At 45.5% G+C, this 23,266-nt stretch overlaps 1 protein-coding gene across 1 annotated transcript; it reads right to left on the reverse strand.

Annotated features, from left to right (window-relative positions):
• Positions 1–16,835: 16,835 nt before the first annotated feature.
• LOC311118540 (MORN repeat-containing protein 4-like) lies at positions 16,836–20,457 on the reverse strand (the record flags this gene model as incomplete). Its single annotated transcript, XM_084193332.1, has 4 exons — positions 16,836–16,984; positions 17,088–17,197; positions 17,311–17,425; positions 20,391–20,457. The coding sequence occupies 4 exons, from the start codon at positions 20,455–20,457 to the stop codon at positions 16,836–16,838; spliced, it is 441 nt and encodes a 146-aa protein (XP_084049458.1).
• Positions 20,458–23,266: the final 2,809 nt, after the last annotated feature.

Raw genomic sequence — 23,266 nt, forward strand, 5'->3', positions numbered from 1 at the left:
GGGTTAGAGATGTGTGGACGTACTTCAGTGGGTTCAGTGGACATATTTCCCTGTTGTCATCATTGGCACAGTCCTGCCTGAGGGAAGAAGATCCCTTGCTCAAGGATAGACCAGTCAGCTGTCTGTTGGTTTGATCACATGGACGTGTATCTCTGAATGGTATTTCCAATTAGGTCTCCACCATATTTCTCTCTTCTACACTGTATTTACAGTTAGTGCAAATGGAGAGAAGATGAGGATATTTAGAATATTGAAATGAAGGAGATCAGACGAGGAGAGGAGACCTATAGACTTTTGAGATGCAGTCCTGAAGTAGTGTAATATGAAGGGGGGGAAGGAAATCCTACATGCAGCAGCCCTCCTAACCACACAGACCTGTTAGCTTACTTTTAAACGGTTATAACAACAGGGCTGTCTTCAACTGCCATCGGGTTTATGTAAAGCTCTTTGGTCTACAGAACCTGTAGGATTCTCTTTTGTGAACAAAAATGTTGTTTTTCCTGATTATTATGATTATTTTGTCTGTGGTTATTGTTATAGACTACCAGGCATGAAACCTTACTGAAGTACACCACAGTGTACAAAAATATATTATCCGTTTATCTTCCATGGCTACTTTAGTTCCTGTTGCCATTGAATCCCATTGACACTTTCAAATACTCTGAGTCTCTTACTGTCTGGCAGTGTGTAAATAAATCATTTAGACACTTTAGATGAACATCATGACAACCAAGGCTTACTCTGTACAGCTCCATGTTCTGTCTGGCCATGAATGAGGATGTCTGGAGAGATTAGATAGGACAAAAACCCTAACGAAGGGTATGCTTTAGAGACACAACAACAGAGAAAGGTATATGAAGGTTTCATCAATGCACCTAAAATGCCATACAATATAAAGATGACCTATACATACTAGGATGTCAGTATATAACTCAAGCTTCATAAAATGAGTCAGACATACTAGACACTGACTTATGATGTTTAAATTGCCTCACATCAATTCACTTCATTTATTCAAGGACGTCACTAACAGAAATTCTCAGAACTGTAAGCCCGAACCCGGAAAAAAGCCAGTTTTCTAGAAAAGTAGGCTTATTGATTTAAATTGGTGTTGAGAACAATGAGGCTGGCGGCAGCGGAGTGACGAGACGAGGAAACAGCCCTCGTCTTAGAAAAGCGAGGAGAGAGGAAAATTATCAACTGAATGACGACAATATTGGAATAATGTATGATAATGCAATTGAAGGCTGTGTATCAAATTGTTGCATATAGGCCTACTGAAACTCATATCCAAAAGTTATACTACATTTAAAGCAATAACCGGGGGGGGAGGTTCTGAAGTGTCTGTCCTATATCTGAGAGATATAAGAAAGATCAGGATTAACCCTTTATTTTTGACACTAAACAGTCTCCATATACACTGAGATACAAAACATTAAGGACACCTGCTCTTTCCATGACAAAGACTGACCAGGTGAATCCAGGTGAAAGCTATGATCCCTTATTGATGTCACTTGCTAAATCCACTTCAATCAGCGTAGATGAAGGGGAGAAGACAGGTTAAAGAATAACTTTTAAGCCTTGAGACAATTGAGACATGGATTGTGTATGTGTGACATTCAAAGGGTGAATGGGCAAGACAAAACATTTAAGTGCCTTTGAACGGGGTATGGTAGTAGGTGACAGGCGCATCGGTTTGTGTCAAGAACTGCAACGCTGCTGGGTTTTTCATGCTCAACAGCTTCCCGTGTGAGTCAAGAATGGTCCACCACTTTCAGACGAGTCTCGTGAGGCCTGTGGGCGTGTTCGTGAAGGTCTCACCTTTCCACAGATGGGTCATATTAGTGTGTATCCCAAACTGTTCAGACGCTACAAACAGAAGTTGGCAGATCGTCTGTACCGACTTCAGACGAGTCCCAAGATGCTTGTGGGGGTTGTAGAGCAAAACGGAAAACACCATTGTGCTCGTGAGAGTCTCATCTTTCCGTCAAATAATAGTTTGTAGGCCAAACCATTGGGACGCTACAGTCGATTTTGTGAGAAGACCGATATTCGGGATGTTTCATGGTCTGACAAACACCACTCAAGCTCTGTCACCTTTCACAGCAGATGCGGAAATGCGACATCGGCGGATGCGGGGGTTTGAGACACATCCAATGCAAAAAAAACATATATCTAGCTTAAACTGACTGATTTTTATATTATGCTAAAAAAATATTCAGGAGTCCCAGTGAAAGGGATCACTCTTAATTTTTCTGTGGAAGAACACAGTATTTCTGCTGACAATGACTCGATGTGGAGAAACCTTTATCATTGTAAGAGACAATCTTTCTATCAAATAAAAATAAATAAATACATTATTTTTAACATTACCTCTAGTCTGTGGAATAATATCGAACAACAAAGAGAAAAAATATTTAGAAGATACTTTTTGTCAAATTAGCAGCCGGAATGTCAACAATAACAAGTCTCCTGTCAATCTCTTTGCCTTTGTTATTGGCATAAATCCCTTGAAAATCCCTTTACCATATACAGTGGCTTGCGAAAGTATTCACCCCCCTTGGCATTTTTCCGGTTTTGTTGCCTCATAACCTGGAATTAAAATTGATTTTGGGGGGGTTTGTATCATTTGAATTGAACACTTTTGCAGTAATTACAGCTGCAAGTCTCTTTGAATATGTCTCTATAAGCTTGGCACATCTAGCCACTGGGATTTTTGCCCGTTCTTCAAGGCAAAACTGCTCCAGCTCCTTCAAGTTGGATGGGCTCCGCTGGTGTACAGCAATCTTTAAGTCATACCACAGATTCTCAATTGTATTGAGGTCTGGGCTTTGACTAGGCCATTCCAAGACGTTTAAATGTTTCCTCTTAAACCACTTGAGTGTTGCTTTAGCAGTATGCTTAGGGTCGTTGTCCTGCTGGAAGGTGAACCTCCATCCCAGTCTCAAATCTCTGGAAGACTGAAACAGGTTTCCCTCAAGAATTGTCCTGTATTTAGCGCCATCCATCATTCCTTCAATTCTGACCAGTTTCCCAGTCCTTGCCAATGAAAAACATCCCCACAGCATGATGCTGCCACCACCATGGTGATGGTGTTCTCGGGGTGATGAGAGGAGTTGGGTTTGTGCCAGACATAGCGTTTTCCTTGATGGCCAAAAAGCTCAATTTGACCAGAGTACCTTCTTCCATATGTTTGGGGAGTCTCCCACGTGCCTTTTGGCGAACACCAAACGTGTTTGCTTATTTTCTTCTTTAAACAATGGCTTTTTTTCTGGCCACTCTTCCAGAAAGCCCAGCTCTGTGGAGTGTACGGCTTAAAGTGGTCCTGTGGACAGATACTCCAATATCTGCTGTGGAGCTTTGCAGCTCCTTCAGGGTTATCTTTTGTCTCTTTGTTGCCTCTCTGATTAATGCCCTCCTTGCCTGGTCCGTGAGTTTTGGTGGGCGGCCCTCTCTTGGCAGGTTTGTTGTGGTGCCATATTCTTTCAGTTTTTTAATAATGGATTTAATGGTGCTCCGTGCGATGTTCAACGTTTCGGATATTTTTTTATAACCCAACCCTGATCTCTACTTTGCTCCACAACTTTGTCCCTGACCTGTTTGGAGAGCTCCTTGGTCTTCATGGTGCCGCTTGCTTGATGGTGCCCCTTGCTTAGTGGTGTTGCAGACTCTGGGGCCTTTCAGAACAGGTGTATATATACTGACATCATGTGACAGATCATGTGACACTTAGATTGCACACAGGTGGACTTTATTTAACTAATTATGTGACTTCTGAAGGTAATTGGTTGCACCAGATCTTATTTAGAGGCTTCATAGCAAAGGGTGTGAATACATATGAACGCACCACCTTTCCGTTATTTATTTTTTTGAATTTTTTAAAACAAGTTAGTTTTTTCATTTCCCTTCACCAATTTGGACTATTTTGTGTATGTCCATTACATGAAATCCAAATAAAAATCAATTTAAATTACAGGTTGTAATGCAACAAAATAGGAAAAACGCCAAGGGGGATGAATACTTTTGCAAGGCACTGTAGTGTTGATCTCCATTTCATTCTACTCTCTGGGGAATAACAGAGTATATTTCTGATAATGATGGTCTCCTTATAGACAAATCAGCTTCTCAGAGATCATCTGTGTAGCTAATCATTCCATTGTCTTTGGTTAAGGCTCTAGGCATCCACCGAAAAAAACATATCTTTATCCAGAGTAAACTGTTGAGGTACAATGGATTAATTTGGTGTCATCACACCATAGCCATGATCAATCCTAGTAAAATACAATTCAACCCCACAGAATACAGATACCAACCATCCTATGATTAATAATGACAAGTAACATAGGTGTCTCACTATCCTATAAAGTGTCACTTGTCCCCTAAGGAGATATAGTGTAAGATACACATGTAAAGCAATACATACCATAGAGAACAAACAGCCTTCTATCTGATCAATCATGTCCTTCCCTCATGTCTTGACAAAGGCCTATAGCCTATGTGACAGAAATGTTGCATTTGTTATGTGTTGGTCCACTCTTCCTCTTTCCCTTCATTCGTTCCGTTAAGTCATGCCTGTCAAAAAATCATACTGTTGAACTGACTCTCTCCTTCCAAATCACATCCTTGGAGAGGCTGTTAGTGGAAAAACACTAGACTCATCAATCATCTGAGTTGAATTCCGTCATCACCACAGCATGTTTCTCGGAGGACAGTCTACTGTCTGGGGGGGTGTCAGACTCCTGGATACACAGAGCAAATGGAGGGGTAGCAGAGGAAGAGGAGGAAAAGGTGAAGAGGTGGAATTGAGGAAGAGGATGGGAGGGGGCTAGGGAGGGAGGATGAGGGGAGAGTAGAAGAGGAGGGAAGAGGTTGGGATAGGAGAGGAGAGGAGAGGAGAGGAGAGGAGAGGAGAGGAGAGGAGAGGAGAGGAGAGGAGAGGAGAGGAGAGGAGAGGAGAGGAGAGGAGAGGAGAGGAGAGGAGAGGAGAGGAGAGGAGAGGAGAGGAGAGGAGAGGAGAGGAAGGAGGGATTCTATGAATTCTGATCCTCCTCAAGTGAACAGTACCCTCTTTAGACCATTTCTCCAACACACCCTGTTAAGGCAACATGAAATGTGTGTTCTACCTACAATACAAACATATCAATATGTCACTATTCACATACTATAGATAAGTCACAGTATAGGACTAGTTTACGAGAGCGATGTTAAAGACTAGCCTATATGATAAATAGCTGAAAAATGAAAAGCTTGCTTCTTAAATAGTACATTTATATTATGTTCATACAGCTCAAAGAGTTTAATGTCGTAGGTGAAAGCCACTAATTAGTGAATAAAAATGTATAGTTTGACTTTTTCACGTTGTCTGTTACAGGAGGGGGTCGCAGTTCCGTAGCGACCCACTAGGTGTCCTCCTCCGACAACCTTAGGCACCTCCTCACTCACAGTCTGGACTAATCAGGATCCTATTGGTGTCACCTGTGTCTACCTGTTCACCTGTGTATTTATGCCCTCACTTCCCGGTGTTCCCTTGCTCAGTTCTTGATGCCAAGCAGTACGAATCAGTGTCTGATCGCGAGACGTATGTACAGGTACTTGAGAAGTGTTTCATTGTTGTTTCAGTCGTAGTTAGTATTTCGTATTTTTGCTGTCAGCCTGTTTTTGGAGACCAATTTGCTCCACCTTTATTTTATCGTGACAAGTCCGTTATTTTGTATCCTGGCTTTGGGACCATCAGTAAAGATCCTTGTTTCACCATCTCTGCCTACTGCCTACTGTCTATCCTGCACCGCACCTGGGTCACACCTCACACCAACCCTTACAGAAAACTGAGCCAATATGGACCCAGCGGAGGCAGCACAGTATCGTAGCGCATTGGCAACGCAGGGAGCTATGCTGAACCAGCACGACCACAGCCTGCAGCAGATCACCGAGAATCGCCGCCAACTGACGTTCGCCGTGCAGAGCCAGGCGGACACCCGACCAGCCCCGGCAGTCGGCGGAGCCGAAGCTGCGGCAGCGGCGTCTCCAGTCTCGCCTGCAACATTGCGGGAACCCCGCCTACCACCTCCGGAGAGGTACGACGGATGTCCAGAGGGCTGCAGGGAATTCAGCCTACAACCCTCCTCCTTCCCGATGGAGCAGGGCCGGGTGGCCTACATTATCACTCTGTTGATGGGTCGGGCCCTTTCCTGGGATACCGTGGAGTGGGAGAGCCAAACTCCGGTGTGCTCCGACTCCTACCAATTCACCCGGGAGGTACGCAAGGTGGTGTCGGGGCACGAGGCTGGGAGGCGCCTCACGGCCTGTCGGCAGGGTGACCGTTCGGTGGCGGACTACTCCGTGGAGTTCCGGACCCGGGCTCGAGAGGCAGGATGGGTGGAGGCCGCCCTGGTCGTCCTTTACGTGCAGGGGCTATCGGAGGGGATGAAGGACGAACTCCCCTTCAGGGAGCTGCCTGAGCGATTGGATGGCCTTGTCGACCTCTCGGTGCGAGTAGACAATCGGCGTCGTGAGAGGGTGCACGAGAGAGGGATGTCGCAAGGCGCGCCTCCGCATCCCCCTATCAGCCCGGAGACTTTCCGCCGATTCAGGGAGGAAATGCCTCAGGAGGAGGCTATGCAGCTGGGTGCGGCGCGCTTGTCCAGGATGGAGAAGCAGAGGCATCTGCGCCAGGGACGTTGCCTGTACTGCGGCCAGGCAGGTCACCACTGCGACTCATGCCTGGAGAAGCCGGGAAACGGGAGGGCTCGCTAATATCAGGAGGAGGCTATTAAGCCGGAACCGAAACCCCAACTCCAGAGACTCCTGGACTTTTCTCCCCGTCAGGGTTTACTGGGCCCGTGCTGCACGTCGGGTGCCTGCACTGGTGGATTCGGGGGCCACTGGAATCCTGATGGATGTGGGGCTGGCCCAAGGGTGGAGTGTTCCGTTACTCTCCCTCTCTGAGCCGGTTCCGGTCATGGGCCTGGACGACCGGCCGTTGGGGTCGGGCTTCATCACCTGGCGCACTGTCCCTGTGCGTGTCCCGGTGGCAGGGGAGCTATGGGAGGATTTCCAGTTTTTCATTGTGGACTCTCGGTTGTGTCCCCTCGTCCTCGGGCACCCCTGGCTGGTCGCCCACAAACCCCGGATAGACTGGTCCACGGGGCGACTCATCCTGGAGGGAGGCTCCGCCTCGTCCTGTTCCGGTCTCCACTGACCACTCATCAGCCCAAACCACCGTCCCAGACCACCTACCAGTCCTCACCTCTTCCCCAGGTCCCGCACTCCAAACCGCTTACCGCCCTAGCGGCAATTGCCACCGGGAGGACGGCGGCTACAGACTCCGTCACCGGCCCAGACCTGGCAGGCGTTCCCCGGGAGTATTGGGATCTGGGGGAGGTGTTTAGTAAGAGGTGTGCCAAGGGCCTACCTCATCACAGGCCATATCTCCTGCCGGGCGCCATGCTCACACGAGGGTGATTGTTTTCCTTGTCCCGGTCGGAGACGTTGGCCATGAGGGAGTATATCGATGAGGCACTCGTCGAGGATCACATCCATCCCTTTACCTCACCCGCGGGCGTGGGCTTCTTCTTTGTGGGGAAAAAGGACGGTGGGCAGCGGCCGTGCATTGATTACCGGGCGCTCAACGACATCACGGTTAAGAACCGCTAACCACTCCCCCTGATGATGACGGCATTTGAGTCATTGCAGGGAGCCCGCGTCTTCATCAAGCTGGTGAAGATTTGGGAGGGGGACGAGTGGAAGACAGCTTTTAACACACTCAGTGGGAATTACGAGTACCAAGTCATACTGTTCGGTCTAGCCAACGCGCCTGCGGTGTTCCAGGCGTTGGTTAATGACGTGCTCCGGGACCTCCTCGACTACAGCGTCTTCGTGTATTTGGATGACATCCTAATAATTTCAAAGGACATGAGTGAACACCAGCAGCACGTTCAGCAGGTCCTCCAATGCCTTCTCCGTCACCATCTCTACGTCAAGGCGGAGAAGTGTGTGTTCCACACGGAGACAGTCTCCTTCCTGGGGTTCATCGTCACCTATGGATGGACCCAGCCAAGGTCAGCACGGTACTGGATTAGCCCCAGCACTCCTCCCTCAAGCAACTAAAACGGTTTTTAGGTTTCGCTAATTTTTATAGGTGATTTATTCACAATTTTTGCTCCCTAGCCGCTCCCCTGACAGCCCTCACCCAGACAAGCGTGCGCTCCTTCGCCTGGACCCCTGAAGCGGGGAACGCATTCGATGCACTTAAGCGGCGGTTTACATCGGCCCCGGTCCTAGGGCATCCTGATCCGTCCCTGCCGTTCATTGTGGAGGTGGATGCTTCAGATGTTGCGGTGGGAGCAATCCTGTCCCAGCGGTTCCTCACGGACGGTAAGACTCACCCCTGCGCGTTTTTCTCCTGTCGGCTGTCCTCGGCGGAGCGTGGAGGCATTGGCTAGAGGGGGCCGCCCATCCATTCGTCGTATGGACTGACCGTAAGAACTTAGCCTACATTCAGGGGGCCAAGAGGCTCAACTGGCACCAGGACAGATGGGCGTTGTTCTTAACCAGGTTCCGGTTCACGATCTCATACCGTCCGGGGTCGAAGAACACCAAGCCTGACGCGCTCTCCCGACAATTCAACCCTGTGGACCTGGTGGAGAGGGATGACCCCATTGTCCCCAATGCCTTGATTGCTGCCCCAGTTTCGTGGAGAATCGATAGGCTGGTCAGAGCAGCGCTACGGCGGGAGCCTGATCCAGGCGGAGGTCCATCGGGGAGGATGTATGTACCCAAGGCTGCGCGCTCGCGACTGCTTCAGTGGGTGCACGCGTCCGACCTCATCAGCCATCCGGGGGGCGCCAGGACGTTGAAGTTCCTGCGTAGGAGGTTCTGGTGGCCCTCAGCTGAGGGGGATACGCGTGCCTTCATGGCTGCTTGCCCGGTGTGCACGCGCACAAAGAGCTCACGTCAGTCCGCGGCAGGGATGCTCCGACCCCTGCATATCCCCAAGCGCCCCGGTCCCACATCTCGCTGAATTTCATTTACGCCCTACCCCCCTCTGATGGATACACAGTCATCCTGGTTGTTGTGGAAAGGTTTTCGAAGGCTGCCCACTTCATTCCCCTTCTCAAACTCCCGTCGGCCCGGGAGACGGCTAAGTTGGTGGTACAGCACGTTTTACGGGTCCACGGCCTTCCCCAAGATGTGGTGTCGGATCGGGGCCCTCAGTTCACCTCTAGGTTCTGGAAGGCGTTCGACACCTGTCTCGGCACCTCCGTCAGCTTGTCTTCCGGCTTCCAATCCCCAGTCGAATGGGCAGATGGAGCACGTCAACCAGGATCTGGAGGGGGTGCTGAGGTGCTACGCCTCCAGCAACCCAGCTACGGAGTACGCCCACAACACCCTTCTATGCTCGTACACTGGCCTGTACCCCTTCCAGTGCCAATACGGGTACCAACCCCCCCTATTCCCCGAGCAAGAGGAGGAGGCGGCGGTCCCGTCGGTCCAGGCACACATCAGTCGCGGTCGCCACAACTGGAGGCAGGTGCGGGCGGCGCTTAAGTGGGCCTCGGTCAGGTCTCAACATCAGGCCAACCGCAGGTGTCGCCCGCACCCGTTTTTTTTTGCCCGGGACAGAGGGTGTGGCTCCCCACTCAGGATGCTGTCCCCCCGGTTCGTCGGGCCATTCAGAGTGGTCTGGCGAGTCAACCCAGTGGCCTACCGCCTGCAACTTCCCCCCACCATGAGGGTGCATCCCACGTTCCATGTGTCCCTCCTCAAGCCCGTCGCCACCTGTCCCCTGGCTCCCCCTCCTCGTCCGGGTTCCCCCGCTGCGCCTCGTTGGAGGGCAGCCGGCTTTTACTGTGGACCGGATCCTGGACTACCGGCGGAGGGGGAGGGGTCTCCAAATTCTGGTGGACTGGGAGGGTTATGGGCCGGAGGAGCGGTCCTGGGTGCCCAGGAGGGACATTCTGGACCCAGGGCTGATAACAACATTACGTCGCCTCCACCCGCAGGGGGTCGCAGGGGGGGTAGATCAGCTATAATATTACAGATAGATTGTAACTTCCATCAATGTAATTGTCTGCATCACTTCCAATCCCCCATATGTTGTTTTTTCTCGCAAATAAATAAATAAATAAATATATATATATATACATACAGATACATATACACATACATACATACATACATATAAATACATATACATACATATATATACACATATCCTTTTTAAAAATATATTTCCCTTAATTACTTTCCAACCCCACCACCCCTTCCCTAATTGGAGTAAACTAGTGAACAACTACGCTTACGCCTCTACTTCCAGCTTATACATACTATATCAATTTTACAATAATTCTATTTTGTTTGTTTTTATTCCTGAACTTCCTCTACCCTCAACCTCTCCGATAATTTTCATGATGTCCATCCGGTTTGCTTCTATATGCCATATCTTTCTAACTGTGCTCTTTCACAAAAGCTCTCAACCTATAACCTATATACTTATTATGGACACAGTATGCTTTACATTAGTTATCTTATTGTTATTAGTTGTTGTTAGTTGTTATTAGTCCCATTCTACAGCTCCATTCAACACCTCCCATCTATCTCTTAACACCATCCATGTTGGATTTCTATTTGCCATATATTTTTCAGCTGTACTGTGATGTTTCAAAAAAGTTCTGAACCCTTCTATTCTCATTGTTTCTACAGATTGTAAATTGAAAATAAACATTTTTGCTAAAAGTATTATTATATTATTGATCGATTGACTATGACTTTTCAGATCACCCAGTAGTGCTATCTACAGGGTTAGCTCCAGGTAAATATTGCAATCCTTCAACCTTAAGCACCTCCTCACTCACAGTCTGGACTAATCATGATCCTATTGGTGTCAACTGTGTCTACCTGTTCACCTGTGTATTTATGCCCTCACTTCCCTGTGTTCCCTTGCTCAGTTTTCTCTGCTAGTTTCTTGATGCCAAGCAGTACGAATCAGTGTCTGATCGCGAGACGTATGTACAGGTACTTGAGAAGTGTTCTTCCTGTTTCGTTGTTGTTTCAGTCATAGTTAGTATTTCGTATTTTTGCTGTCAGCCTGTTTTTGGAAACCAATTTGCTCCTCCTTTATTTTATTGTGACAAGTCCGTTATTTTGTATCCTGGCTTTGGGACCACGAGTAAAGATCCTTGTTTCACCATCTCTGCCTACTGTCTATCCTGCACTGCACCTGGGTCACACCTCACACCAACCCTTACAGTTGTCTCACGTTGTCAAAACAATATACAGGTACCCTGGCATAGATTCTACAAGTGTCTCTCTATTGGAGAGATGCAACACCATTCTTCCATGAGAAATTCCATAATTTGGTGTTTTGTTGATGGTCGTGCAAAACTCTGTCTCAGGCACCGCTCCAGAATCTCCCATAAGAGTTCAATTGGGTTGAGATCTGGTGACTGAGACGGCCATGTTATGTGGTTTTCATGCTCATCAAACCATTCATATATACGGCGCCGGAGAAGATGGCTGCCGTTTTACAGCCCTCTAACCAATTGTACTATTAAGTGTGTTTTTCCGCGTTATTTGTAATTTATTTTGTACATAATATTTCTGCCATCGTCTCTTATAACCAAAAAGAGCTTCTGGATATCAGGACAGCGATTACTCACCTCGTATTGGACAAAGATTTTTTCTTCAACGAGGCGGCCGCGAAGGATATCCTACAGACACCCGACAAGGCCCAAATCCCCGTCATTCACATGAGGAAGAGACGGAGATATCGTGGACATAGGTCGGGGTGCCTTGTAAGGATCCGACGGCGAGCGAGTAAACTGCCGCTCCCATCAATCCTATGAGCCAATCTTCAATCATTGGAGAATAAATTGGATGACCTAAGATTACGGTTATCCTACCAACGGGACATTAAAAACTGTAATATCTTATGTTTCACCGAGTCGTGGCTGAACGACGACATGGATAACATACAGCTAGCAGGCTATACGCTACATCGGCAGGATAGAACGGCTGACTCCGGTAAGACAAGGGGTGGTGGTCTGTGTATATTTGTAAACAACAGCTGGTGCACAAAATCAAATACTAAGGAAGTCTCGAGGTTTTGCTCGCCTGAGGTAGAGTATCTTATGATAAGCTGTAGACCACACTATTTACCAAGAGAGTTTTCATCTATATTTTTCATAGCTGTCTATTTACCACCACAAACCAATGCTGGCATTAAGATTGCACTGAATGAGCTGTATAAGGCCATAAGTCAACAGGAAAACGCTCATCCAGAGGCAGCGCTCCTAGTGGCCGGGGACTTTAATGCAGGGAAACTTAAATCCGTTCTCCCTAATTTCTACCAGCATGTTAAATGTGCAACCAGAGGAAAAAAAAACTCTAGACCACCTTTACTCCACACACAGAGACGCATACAAAGCTCTCCCTCGCCCTCCATTTGGCAAATCTGACCATAACTCTATCCTCCTGATTCCTGCTTATAAGCAAAAACTAAAGCAGGAAGCACCAGTGACTCGGTTAAGAAAAAAGTGGTCAGATGACGCAGATACTAAGCTACAGGACTGTTTTGCTAGCACAGACTGGAACATGTTCCGGGATTCTTCAGATAGCATTGAGGAGTACACCACATCAGTCACTGGCTTCATCAATAAGTGCATCGAATGTTCATCAAATGTCGTCCCCACAGTGACCGTACGTACATACCCCAACCAGAAGCCATGGATTACAGGAAACATCCGCACTGAGCTAAAGGGTAGAGCTGTCGCTTTCAAGGAACGGGACTCTAACCCGGACGCTTATAAGAAATCCCGCTATGCCCTCCGACGAACCATCAAACAGGCAAAGAGTCAATACAGGACTAAGATTGAATCGTACTACACCGGCTCTGACGCTCGTCGGATGTGGCAGGGCTTGAAAACTATTACAGACTACAAAGGGAAGCACAGCCGCGAGCTGCCCAGTGACACAAGACTTCCAGACGAGCTAAACCACTTCTATGCTCGCTTCGAGGCAAGCAACACTGAAGCATGCATGAGAGCACCAGCTGTTCCGGATGACTATGTGATCACGCTCTCCGTAGCCGATGTGAGTAAGACTTTTAAGCAGGTCAACATTCACAAGGCCGCAGGGTGTATTACGGATTACCAGGACGCGTACTCAGAGCATGCGCTGACCAGCTGGTAAGTGTCTTCACTGACATTTTCAACATGTCCCTGACTGAGTCTGTAATACCAACATGTTTTAAGCAGACCACCATAGTCCCCGTGCCCAAGGACTCTAAGATAACCTGCCTAAATGACTACCGACCCGTAGCACTGACGTCTGTAGCCATGAAGTGCTTTGAAAGGCTGGTCATGGCTCACATCAACACCATTATCCCAGAAACCCTAGACCCACTCCAATTTGCATACCGCCCCAACAGATCCACAGATGATGCAATCTCTATTGCACTCCACACTGCCCTTTCCAACCTGGACAAGAGGAACACCTACGTGAGAATGCTATTCATTGACTACAGCTCAGCATTCAACACCATAGTGCCCTCAAAGCTCATCACTAAGCTAAGGATCCTGGGACTAAACACCTCCCTCTGCAACTGGATCCTGGACTTCCTGACGGGCCGCCCCCAGGTGGTAAGGGTAGGTAACAACACATCTGCCACACTGATCCTCAACAAGGGGGCCCCTCAGGGGTGCGTGCTCAGTCCCCTCCTGTACTCCCTGTTCACCCATGACTGCATGGCCAGGCACGACTCCAACACCATCATTAAGTTTGCCGACGACACAACAGTGGTAGGCCTGATCACCGACAACGATGAGACAGCCTATAGGGAGGAGGTCAGAGACCTGGCCGTGTGGTGCCAGGATAACAATCTCTCCCTCAACGTGACCAAGACAAAGGAGATGATTGTGGACTACAGGAAAAAAAAAAGAGGACTGAGCACTCCCCCATTCTCATCGACGGGGCTGTAGTGGAACAGGTTGAGAGCTTCAAGTTCCTTGGTGTCCACATCACCAACGAACTATCATGGTCCAAACACACCAAGACAGTCGTGAAGAGGGCACGACAAAGCCTATTCCCCCTCAGGAGACTGAAAAGATTTGGCATGGGTCCTCAGATCCTCAAAAATTTCTACAGCTGCACCATCGAGAGCATCCTGACTGGTTGCATCACCGCCTGGTATGGCAACTGCTTGGCCTCCGACCGTAAGGCACTACAGAGGGTAGTGCGTACGGCCCAGTACATCACTGGGGCCAAGCTTCCTGCCATCCAGGACCTCTATACCAGGCGGTGTCAGAGGAAGGCCCTCAAAATTGTCAAAGACTCCAGCCACCCTAGTCATAGACTGTTCTCTCTGCTACCACACGGCAAGCCGTACCGGAGTGCCAAGTCTAGGTCCAAAAGACTTCTCAACAGCTTCTACCCCCAAGCCATAAGACTCCTCTGAATAGCTAATCATGGCTACCCGGACTATTTGCACTGCCCCCCCACCCCATCTTTTTACGCTGCTGCTACTCTGATAATTATTTATGCATAGTCACTTTAACTCTACCCACATGTACATATTACTTCAACTACCTCAACTAGCCGGTGCCCCCGCACATTGACTCTGCACCGGTACCCCCCTGTATATATAGCCTCCCTACTGTTATTTTATTTTACTTCTGCTGTTTTTTTCTCAACACTTTTTTGTTGTTTTATTCTACTTTTTTATTACAAATAAATGCACTGTTGGTTAAGGGCTGTAAGTAAGCATTTCACTGTAATGTCTGCACCTGTTGTATTCGGCGCATGTGGCCAATAACATTTGATTTGATTCGATTTGATTCAGTGACCAGTTGTGCCATGTGGATGGTGGTATTGTCATCCTATGGGGGCATAGCCATGGTAGCCAAAATAATGGCCTGCCCAGCATTTGTATGCATGCTGGGATTTCAATTGCTTAATTAACTCAGGAACTACACCTTTGTGGAAGCACCTGCTTTTAATATACATTGTATCCCTCATTTAATCAAGTGTTGCCATTAATTTGTCTGTTACCTGTATCTGCAGTCAGTGTTTTGTTTGAGACTTAAGACCGGAGAAAATTGAGGAGAGTGCTAAACTGGGAAGCAGCCTGTCAGTGATATCAAGATATGCCAAGACAAAAAAGAACAATATGGCCTCACACACACATTCATTAAGACATAGATTAAAGTACAAGTAAAAGCTAATTTACTTGGATACTTTTCATTCTACTTGAATAACAATCATACCTGTCATTATTCAATCGTCAAGTCCAGTAACATTACACCCTCCTGACATGAACAAGCTTCAGATGGAGTATGGAATTAAGATTGCCATCAAGCAGTGTTTTCCTGTTCTAAGATGAGATGCTGTGATTGTGTTGTGGGTTTCATTGCAGGCACATTGTATTTGCTGCGATTCTAATTATTTACATTTCAGACACTGGACACTGATGGCTTGTAATCCCAATTTTTGTTGTTGACATTTGCTATGGTCCTGACTGACAGACACAGAGAACAATCAAAAGGATGTGGGGAGTCCGTAGACCCTCCTTGCAGAGCAGGCAGGCATTTAGTTTGCCGATGTCCATCCCAGGTATATTCTGGGTAAATTCACACAACCACAGTTCCACTCAATGAAAGGCATCCCAGTTTCCCCTTGCGTCGCTTGTTGAGGTTATAGCAGAAGTCCACTATGTACAGAAGAGCCATAACAGTGTACAGAAAAACACAAAATAGTTTGTAGTATACAGCGAGAGAGAGGTGAATAACAGGGTTGGGATCAATTCAGAATTTAATTCAATTCAGCCCATGAAATTCAACATTTAATTAAAAATGTAATTGGCCACACCCCACAGGAAGCAGCATTTGAATTAAAGGAAGTAGAATGTAATTCAAACCAATTCAATTAAATTGAACTGAAACATAAAACATGAAAGTTTCAGTCCTTTGAAATATATTTTACCAAAAGTTTATTCAACTTATTACTGCAAATAATTTAAATACTATTTCAAATATTATTGATTCTAACTCAGATGTCTTTTTTTGTATTTTTGTCATAAGGGATTAGTTTGATTCAATGCATTCTGTGAAATTTAAATGTTTCTAATATTTAAAAACCTGTAATTGAATTATGAATTATTATAGACAATGATCTTAGAATATTTCCAGACAACTGTAGTAATTTAAAACCCATTTTAGGAACATTAGTTGTTAAAATTGAAGTGTTTTAACCTATAATATGTTATACTTAGTATTAGTAACCATACATTGTGTAAAAATAAACATGTGTATAGGCCATGTGATGTGTGGAATAAATCAGCCATTTGAATGTCAATTAATTGCATTAAATTACATTCTACTCCCTTAATTCAAATTCATTTCAAATTTTGCTTTTTTTTATTTGCTTTTTTTAGTCATTTTAGCAGACGCTCTTATCCAGAGCAACTTAGGGTTAAGTGCCTTGCTCAAGGGCACATTGACAGATTTTTCACCTAGTCGGCTCGGGGATTAGAACCAGTGACCTTTCGGTTACTGGCACAACGCTCTTAACCACTAAGCTACCTGCCACCGGGGTGTGGCCAATTCCAATTCTAGTCAAATTCAAGAACTGAATTGGAATTAAAGACCAATTCGCAACTCAATTTAGAATTGACCCCAACCCTGGTGCATAACCCTGTCGTCCATCCTGGAGTGCCTGTAGGAGGATGTTGTACCCTGGCCATGGTTGAGACCCATTGTTCCACCATTTTGGATATAAGACGAGTCTAGTTGCTGAACTGCTAGCCACTCCAGATAGTGTCCTGGTCTCTGGTGTCTGCAGGGTCATAGAGCAAGACTGCGGGCGGTGGAGGCGGCTCCTTGTGCCCGCTGAACCACCCCTGGGCAGTTCTCCCTCTTCTGCAGCTTATGGTTCTCAAACAGGCCCTCGTTACGTGGCACACCATGGTTCCCATTTGGAAACGTCAGTAACCCTGGACACACACAGACACAGACACAAGATGGAGGACACAAGATAAATTGTATTTGTTTTGCAACTGTTACTCCTATTAGAGACTTGTGGTTTGATGAACGTACCATATCCCTCCACACAACCACTCTTGAACTCTCCTTCAAACTTCATCCCATCAAAGCGACTGAAGACCCCGGCTCCCTGGAACTTCCCCTGGGAAAACTCACCTTCATACCTAGCGATGAAGAATAAGATATTAAATAAAGAAGATGGACACACACATACATGTACACGCGCACACACACATTCAGTATATACACACACACAAAATAAAATAAATTCAAACACCTGGATCCCTCTGGGAAGAGGAGCACCCCCGAGCCATGGAACAGTCCGTTCTCAAACTGTCCTGTGTAGCAGGTTCCATCTGAGAACTTTAGCTGGCCCATTCCATGTCTCCGACCTGAGGGGGGCACAGGGCACAACAGAGCGAGACATCCTTTAGGTTATTATAGACAGAGACAGAAAATACAACAATATGATCTGCTAGATTACTTTAGAAATGCAGCATTTCTTCTTTCCTTTCCTTCCTTATCATCAAAAAATATAAAACATAACGCATGGCCTAATAATAAACATAATGCATGGCCCAATATTAAACATCATGCATGGCCCAATATTAAACATAATGCATGGCCCATTATTAAACATAATGCATGGCCCAATATTAAACATAATGAATGGCCCAATATTAAACATAATGAATGGCCCATTATTAAACATAATGCATGGCCCAACATTAAACATAATGCATGGCCCAACATTAAACATAATGCATGGCCCATTATTAAAAATAATGCATGGACCAACATTAAACATAATGCATGTCCCACATTAAACATAATGCATGGCCCAATATTAAACATAATGCATTGCCCAACATTAAACATAATGCATGGCCCAACATTAAACATAATGCATGGCCCAATATTAAACATAACGCATGGCCCAATATTAAACATAACGCATGGCCCAATATTAAACATAACGCATGGCCCAACATTAAACATAACGCATGGCCCAATATTAAACATATTGCATGGCCCAATGCTCTTGTAATAGGCTACTTGATTGGTGAATAATCTAAGCACATGCTACACCGTAGACAAAAGTATTTGCTCCTTGGCACATAAGTCCAGTATATACACTATTTTGAACTGGGATTTAGGAATCTTCCTTCCCTCTGCCAACTATAGGTTTAGGATATTAGGATCCCATCTGCCTACAGCCTCCTTAAAGCTTGTCTAATCCAGCTGGTTTCCAACAGGGATTCCTACCTCAGAATCTGGCTGCTGTTACTACCTCACACACACACAGGCACGCGTGCATACACGCACACACACTAAAGAATTCAAGGAATTAATGTGTCTGCCGCCTGTATGATCCAATACAGAATGAATGTGGCTGTTCTCTCCATATGACCCTAAGAATGTGTACTTAGCTTATCATCTACAGGTCAGATCCAAGCAGACTGAGGGTATTTATTCCACATCTAACAGTGCATGTTATGATATAGAAACTGCAAACCTGCTCTCTTGGCATTATTTTATCTTGGATTGTAATTATATGCTCATCAAAACTGTGGACATTGTATATCACATGGCTGTGTTGTTTGAGGGAGCTGACCTTTTAAACAAAAAGTATGATTTATCGATCTCAAGTTTTCAAATATTATCTTGTGAATATTATAGTTACTCCTGGCAGATGTGTTTGGCTGTGCTGCTGATTGACCTCTGTTTTCTCAACAGGGGTTGACTCTGATCTTTCCAGTGAGTTTCCTAATACGGCCCTAGGCCTAATCCAGGAGATTTGACAGAGCTTCGGGAGGTCGGCCTCGATGTGGTGGGTCATGGGTTGAAGGCTAGTTAGGATTTGGCTTAATAGACTAAGAATGTCAATCAATGGTATTACTGTGTGTGTACAAGACTGTGTGTGTGTGTGTGTGTGTGTGTGTGTGTGTGTGTGTGTGTGTGTGTGTGTGTGTGTGTGTGTGTGCGTGCGTGCGTGCGTGCGTGTGTGTGTGTGTGTGCGTGCGTGGAGTCGGAGGAATAAGATCAAACACTTTTGGAAATGGGGGAGACTATTCTCTGCATTTGTCACGTATGTTTATATCTTTACAAACCTAATCCTATGCCTTACAGAAAAACTAAAGACAAGAGGAAGAAAAAGGGTTGTTGAGTTCACAGTATTCCCCCAACCCACACCCTCTCAGTGGTATTCATTCTGCTCAGATGATCCCTAATTACTGACAGAACTAACATAGGGACTAGGGACAGTTGAGTTAAGACACATATGAAGACAGATACACAGGGGACTATTTTAGTTAAGGCACATAGGAAGAGTTCCACAGGGGACTCTCAGTTAAGACACAAAGGAAGACTGATACACACAGGGCTCTTAGTTAAAGGACAAGTTCACTTTTTTATGTAAATGGAATGTTATAGAAGTGTCCAGACACTTTTTTTGCTATTTCACTTACTTTTGAGGAACTTCCCCACCTTCGATAGAACTTTATCCGCAACGCTATATTCCATTTTGTTGGACTCTAGCGATACTTTACTATGTGCGGGAAAGCGCATACTTTCTCATTCCCATTGTGCTGGTAGAAAAAAATGTGCATGCTCGCATACGGTAACGTATCAATCGAGTCCAACAAAATGGAATATAACGTTGCAGATAAAGTTCGTAATGAAACTATTTTGTGTGTACAACATCTAAAGACCTGCATCACCATACTGAGAGAGTTGCCATTTCTAAAAGGACGTATTTGGGTGCTTTTGGAGCCTTAGTTCATGTTTTATCACTGCAGAACGAGCCTGAGGAAGCTGGTGGGGTAAGTTTCTCAAAACCAAGTGAAATCGCAAAAAAAGTGTCTGGACACTTCTATAACATGCCAATTACATCAGAAGTTGAGATTTGGTTAAAAAAGGCAAACTTGTCCTTTGTCCTAGAAAGACAGTGCCCCAGGAGACTGTTAGGACACATAGGAAGACCGACACAGGATACTGTTAGTTAAGACACACATGGAGTCAGAGACATATGGGACTGCCTAGAGATGGTAATGAGGATGTAAGGATGTTATATCCGACAGCTCTGTGGATGGAAATATCTGGCTGATGCTACGTAAGAGGATATTACATTCAGATTATTGATTCCATGAATTAAACAACCTCTGTACTTCAGTGTAAAGGGTTTGGAGGAATATTTTTAAGACAACAATGATTAGAGAATCATACATAAATGAAGGCCTACATACCAGTATAAAGCATGATGCATACATATTGATCACCCTATATGTGCCTACTATATGAAGATGTAAAATGAAGTAAACTTGAGAAAGAAGGTTAATAGAAGAGGAGATGTCTTGCCTTCTTTCCAGTCCCCATGGTACTCCTCCCCAGTTCTGTAGGTGAACGACCCTCTCGTCAGAGTCATGGCCCCTCTGTTCTGCAAACGCGCGCGTGCACACACACACACACACACACACACACAAACGTAAAGAGCACTGACACTATTGCTGCTTTTTTCGACTGTAACACCAGTGTTACACTAGTGTATTCACCCTTATGTTAGAATATGGAAATGGTGTTTCCATAACTAGGGCTGACAGTGAGCAGAATCAACAACCTCTGCATAGGGCGGCAGGTAGCTTAGTGGGTAAGAGCGTTGTGCCAGTAACCGAAAGGTCGCTGGTTCTAATCCCCGAGCTGACTAGGTGAAAAATCTGTCGATGTGCCCTTAAGCAAGGCACTTAACCCTAATTGCTGATATGTAAGTCGCTCTGGATAAGAGCGTCTGCTAAATGACTAAAATGTAAAATAATCAAAACAGTTGCTTTGTGATTAGGTGTTAAAGTTCACAGTTAGCCATTGTTATGTAAATGCAGCTTTAAAGTACCAGTGGCCTGACTTTGGCCCCAAGTGAGCCCAGGTCCACCGGAGCCATGGCCCAGTGAGACACAGGTGCCAGCCCGCGTAGATGGAAACAGAAAAGTCTGAGAACCTTTTGGGTAAAACACTGGGGTAAATCCTGTATGGAAATGTGCCAATATCTGTCTTATCTGAACCCTGACTTTAGTGTGCCTTCGCAGAGGTATGTTAAAGTCAAGGAGTGACATGGATGGAGAGAGGAGGGAGAGAGGGATGGTGAGAGGAGGGGCGAGAGGTGAGATCAAGGGATGGGCTGAGGTCAAGGGATAGGGATAGGGAAAGGAGAGGATGGGCAGAAGTGAAGGATGGGAAGAGAGAGGGGTGGGGAGAAGAGAAGGGATGAGGGAGGTTTGGGGGCAGAGGACAGGTGCTGAAGTCCAGAGACACAGATGGGAAGAGATCAGATATGTATAGCTCTGCAGATACTGTACTATCAAGTGAAGTGCGTGGTAGGCTAGCTAACCTATGGACAGTGCTTTTAAAGGAAGGACCTTTACTGGACTGTAAAAGGTTTTCACACACAGACAAGGGAAAGGGGGAACATGTGTGAGACAAAGGATGGCAACGCTTCCCCTAATTTTCAGTAATTTCTTATATCAGCTTGCAGGAATATAATCTAATCATTTAGAGAACCTCATAAGGCAGGCTATTTGCAAGTATGAACCCGTTGACACTGGATGATGTAATACATTATTCAGACTAGTTTATGTGTAAATTAGGCTACAATTCAGCTATATTCTTCTCACCTGTAAAACACCTATCGATTTGTCATGTTGTCAAAAGTTGTCAAAAGTCTTCTTCTTATTTTATGTCGCCGGCATATCATGTATCATGTCTTTACAGTAGCTACAGTAGCGCCACAGTAACTGAGCCAATTTGGACAAGTCCTGCACTGCATTCTATTGACAGTGTACATAGCCTACAATCAAATGATCAAACGGTTTACCTGTGCGCTACCTTCTCTATCTCTGCAGCATTGGAATCCACCTTTACGACATTAACGAGTTGGTTTGGAGTGGAGAGAAGAGAGGACAAGCACAGGTCGGCTAGGGAACATTATTAGCCTGCCGCTACAAGCTTCGGTGCTGCTGACGCCGGCGGTAAGGCATCACTATGTTCTTACACAGCCGTGCTGTTTCATTGCAGGGCTTTGGCTGCCGCTCATTTAAACCCTGTTCTGATTGGCTTGGTGTGTTACAACACTCTGGCAGACATGTTTCTATGGAGCAGTGAAGCCCTAGGCACGATATTTTAGAATAAAGAAATAGCCTAATTTAATAGGCAAAAATAATAACAATTCCTTATTTTAATGGAGGTTTAATTGGCTATGATAAACCTATCCATAGTAATTATTTACTTGTTGTGCATTCTAAAATATAAATGTTGCCTATATCAACTCCCTTTTTGTTCTTTTAAAAACAAGTTCGAAATAGTTTATTTGTGTTTCTTTCATAAGGCAAAGGTTACTTGGCTCTATTCAATCCGTATCGCTGAAGAATGCGGAAGATCTGCGTTAAAATGATAATTTCCGATTGAGCCAATTTATGCAGCATTTAGGCCTACCGTGAATGCTGTCTCCGCGACCGAGGAAACATTGACTTTTAATAATCAATCCGCTATAAAGCGGATCTTCAGCTCTACGGATTGAATAGAGTAATTAGGGACTGTACGTTATAAACAATGAGGGATACCTGGAGAAAGTCGTATCTCTCTCAAATGAAAATGGATGGCCCTCCCTTCAGTAAAATACATTTTTACCTGACCCTCCCTGAACGTTTGAAAACCCGCAAGTGATCCTCCCCTATACCCATAATAATAATAAAAACATAAAGTGGATAGCAGAGGACATGCCTACCGTTTACCCTCACTCCTAGGACAGACCAGAGCCTTAGATATGCAGTTTTAGAAACTGTTCTTCGTTTTGTAAGCATTACATGGTAAAGTAGCCAGAAGGTTATGGATTCGCAGACCATCTAGGACAAGGGTGAAAATATATCCATTACAATAAAAGCACTGCATGAATCTATCATCTTATAGACTTTCATAAACACATTTCATGCAATTCTAAGTCATTTTACATGACTGGAGACAAGCAGAATCTTTTTTAATACCACAACAGAGCATAACAACGAATGAGTGCATGCTGCAGTACCTGAGACGTTTTGATTTCTATACAGGCTATTGTTAAAAAATAGGATAGTCTAAGTTTGGAACAGTGCTAAAGTTGTCTATCAACTGTAAAAATGTTGCACAACAGAACCAGTAACAACTGAAGCATCTGATCATCAATGATTTCGAGGAAAATGCCATTCATT

Source organism: Coregonus lavaretus (assembly GCF_964263955.1).
Source record: "Coregonus lavaretus genome assembly, contig: HAP1_SCAFFOLD_2399, whole genome shotgun sequence".
Taxonomy (NCBI): domain Eukaryota; kingdom Metazoa; phylum Chordata; class Actinopteri; order Salmoniformes; family Salmonidae; genus Coregonus; species Coregonus lavaretus.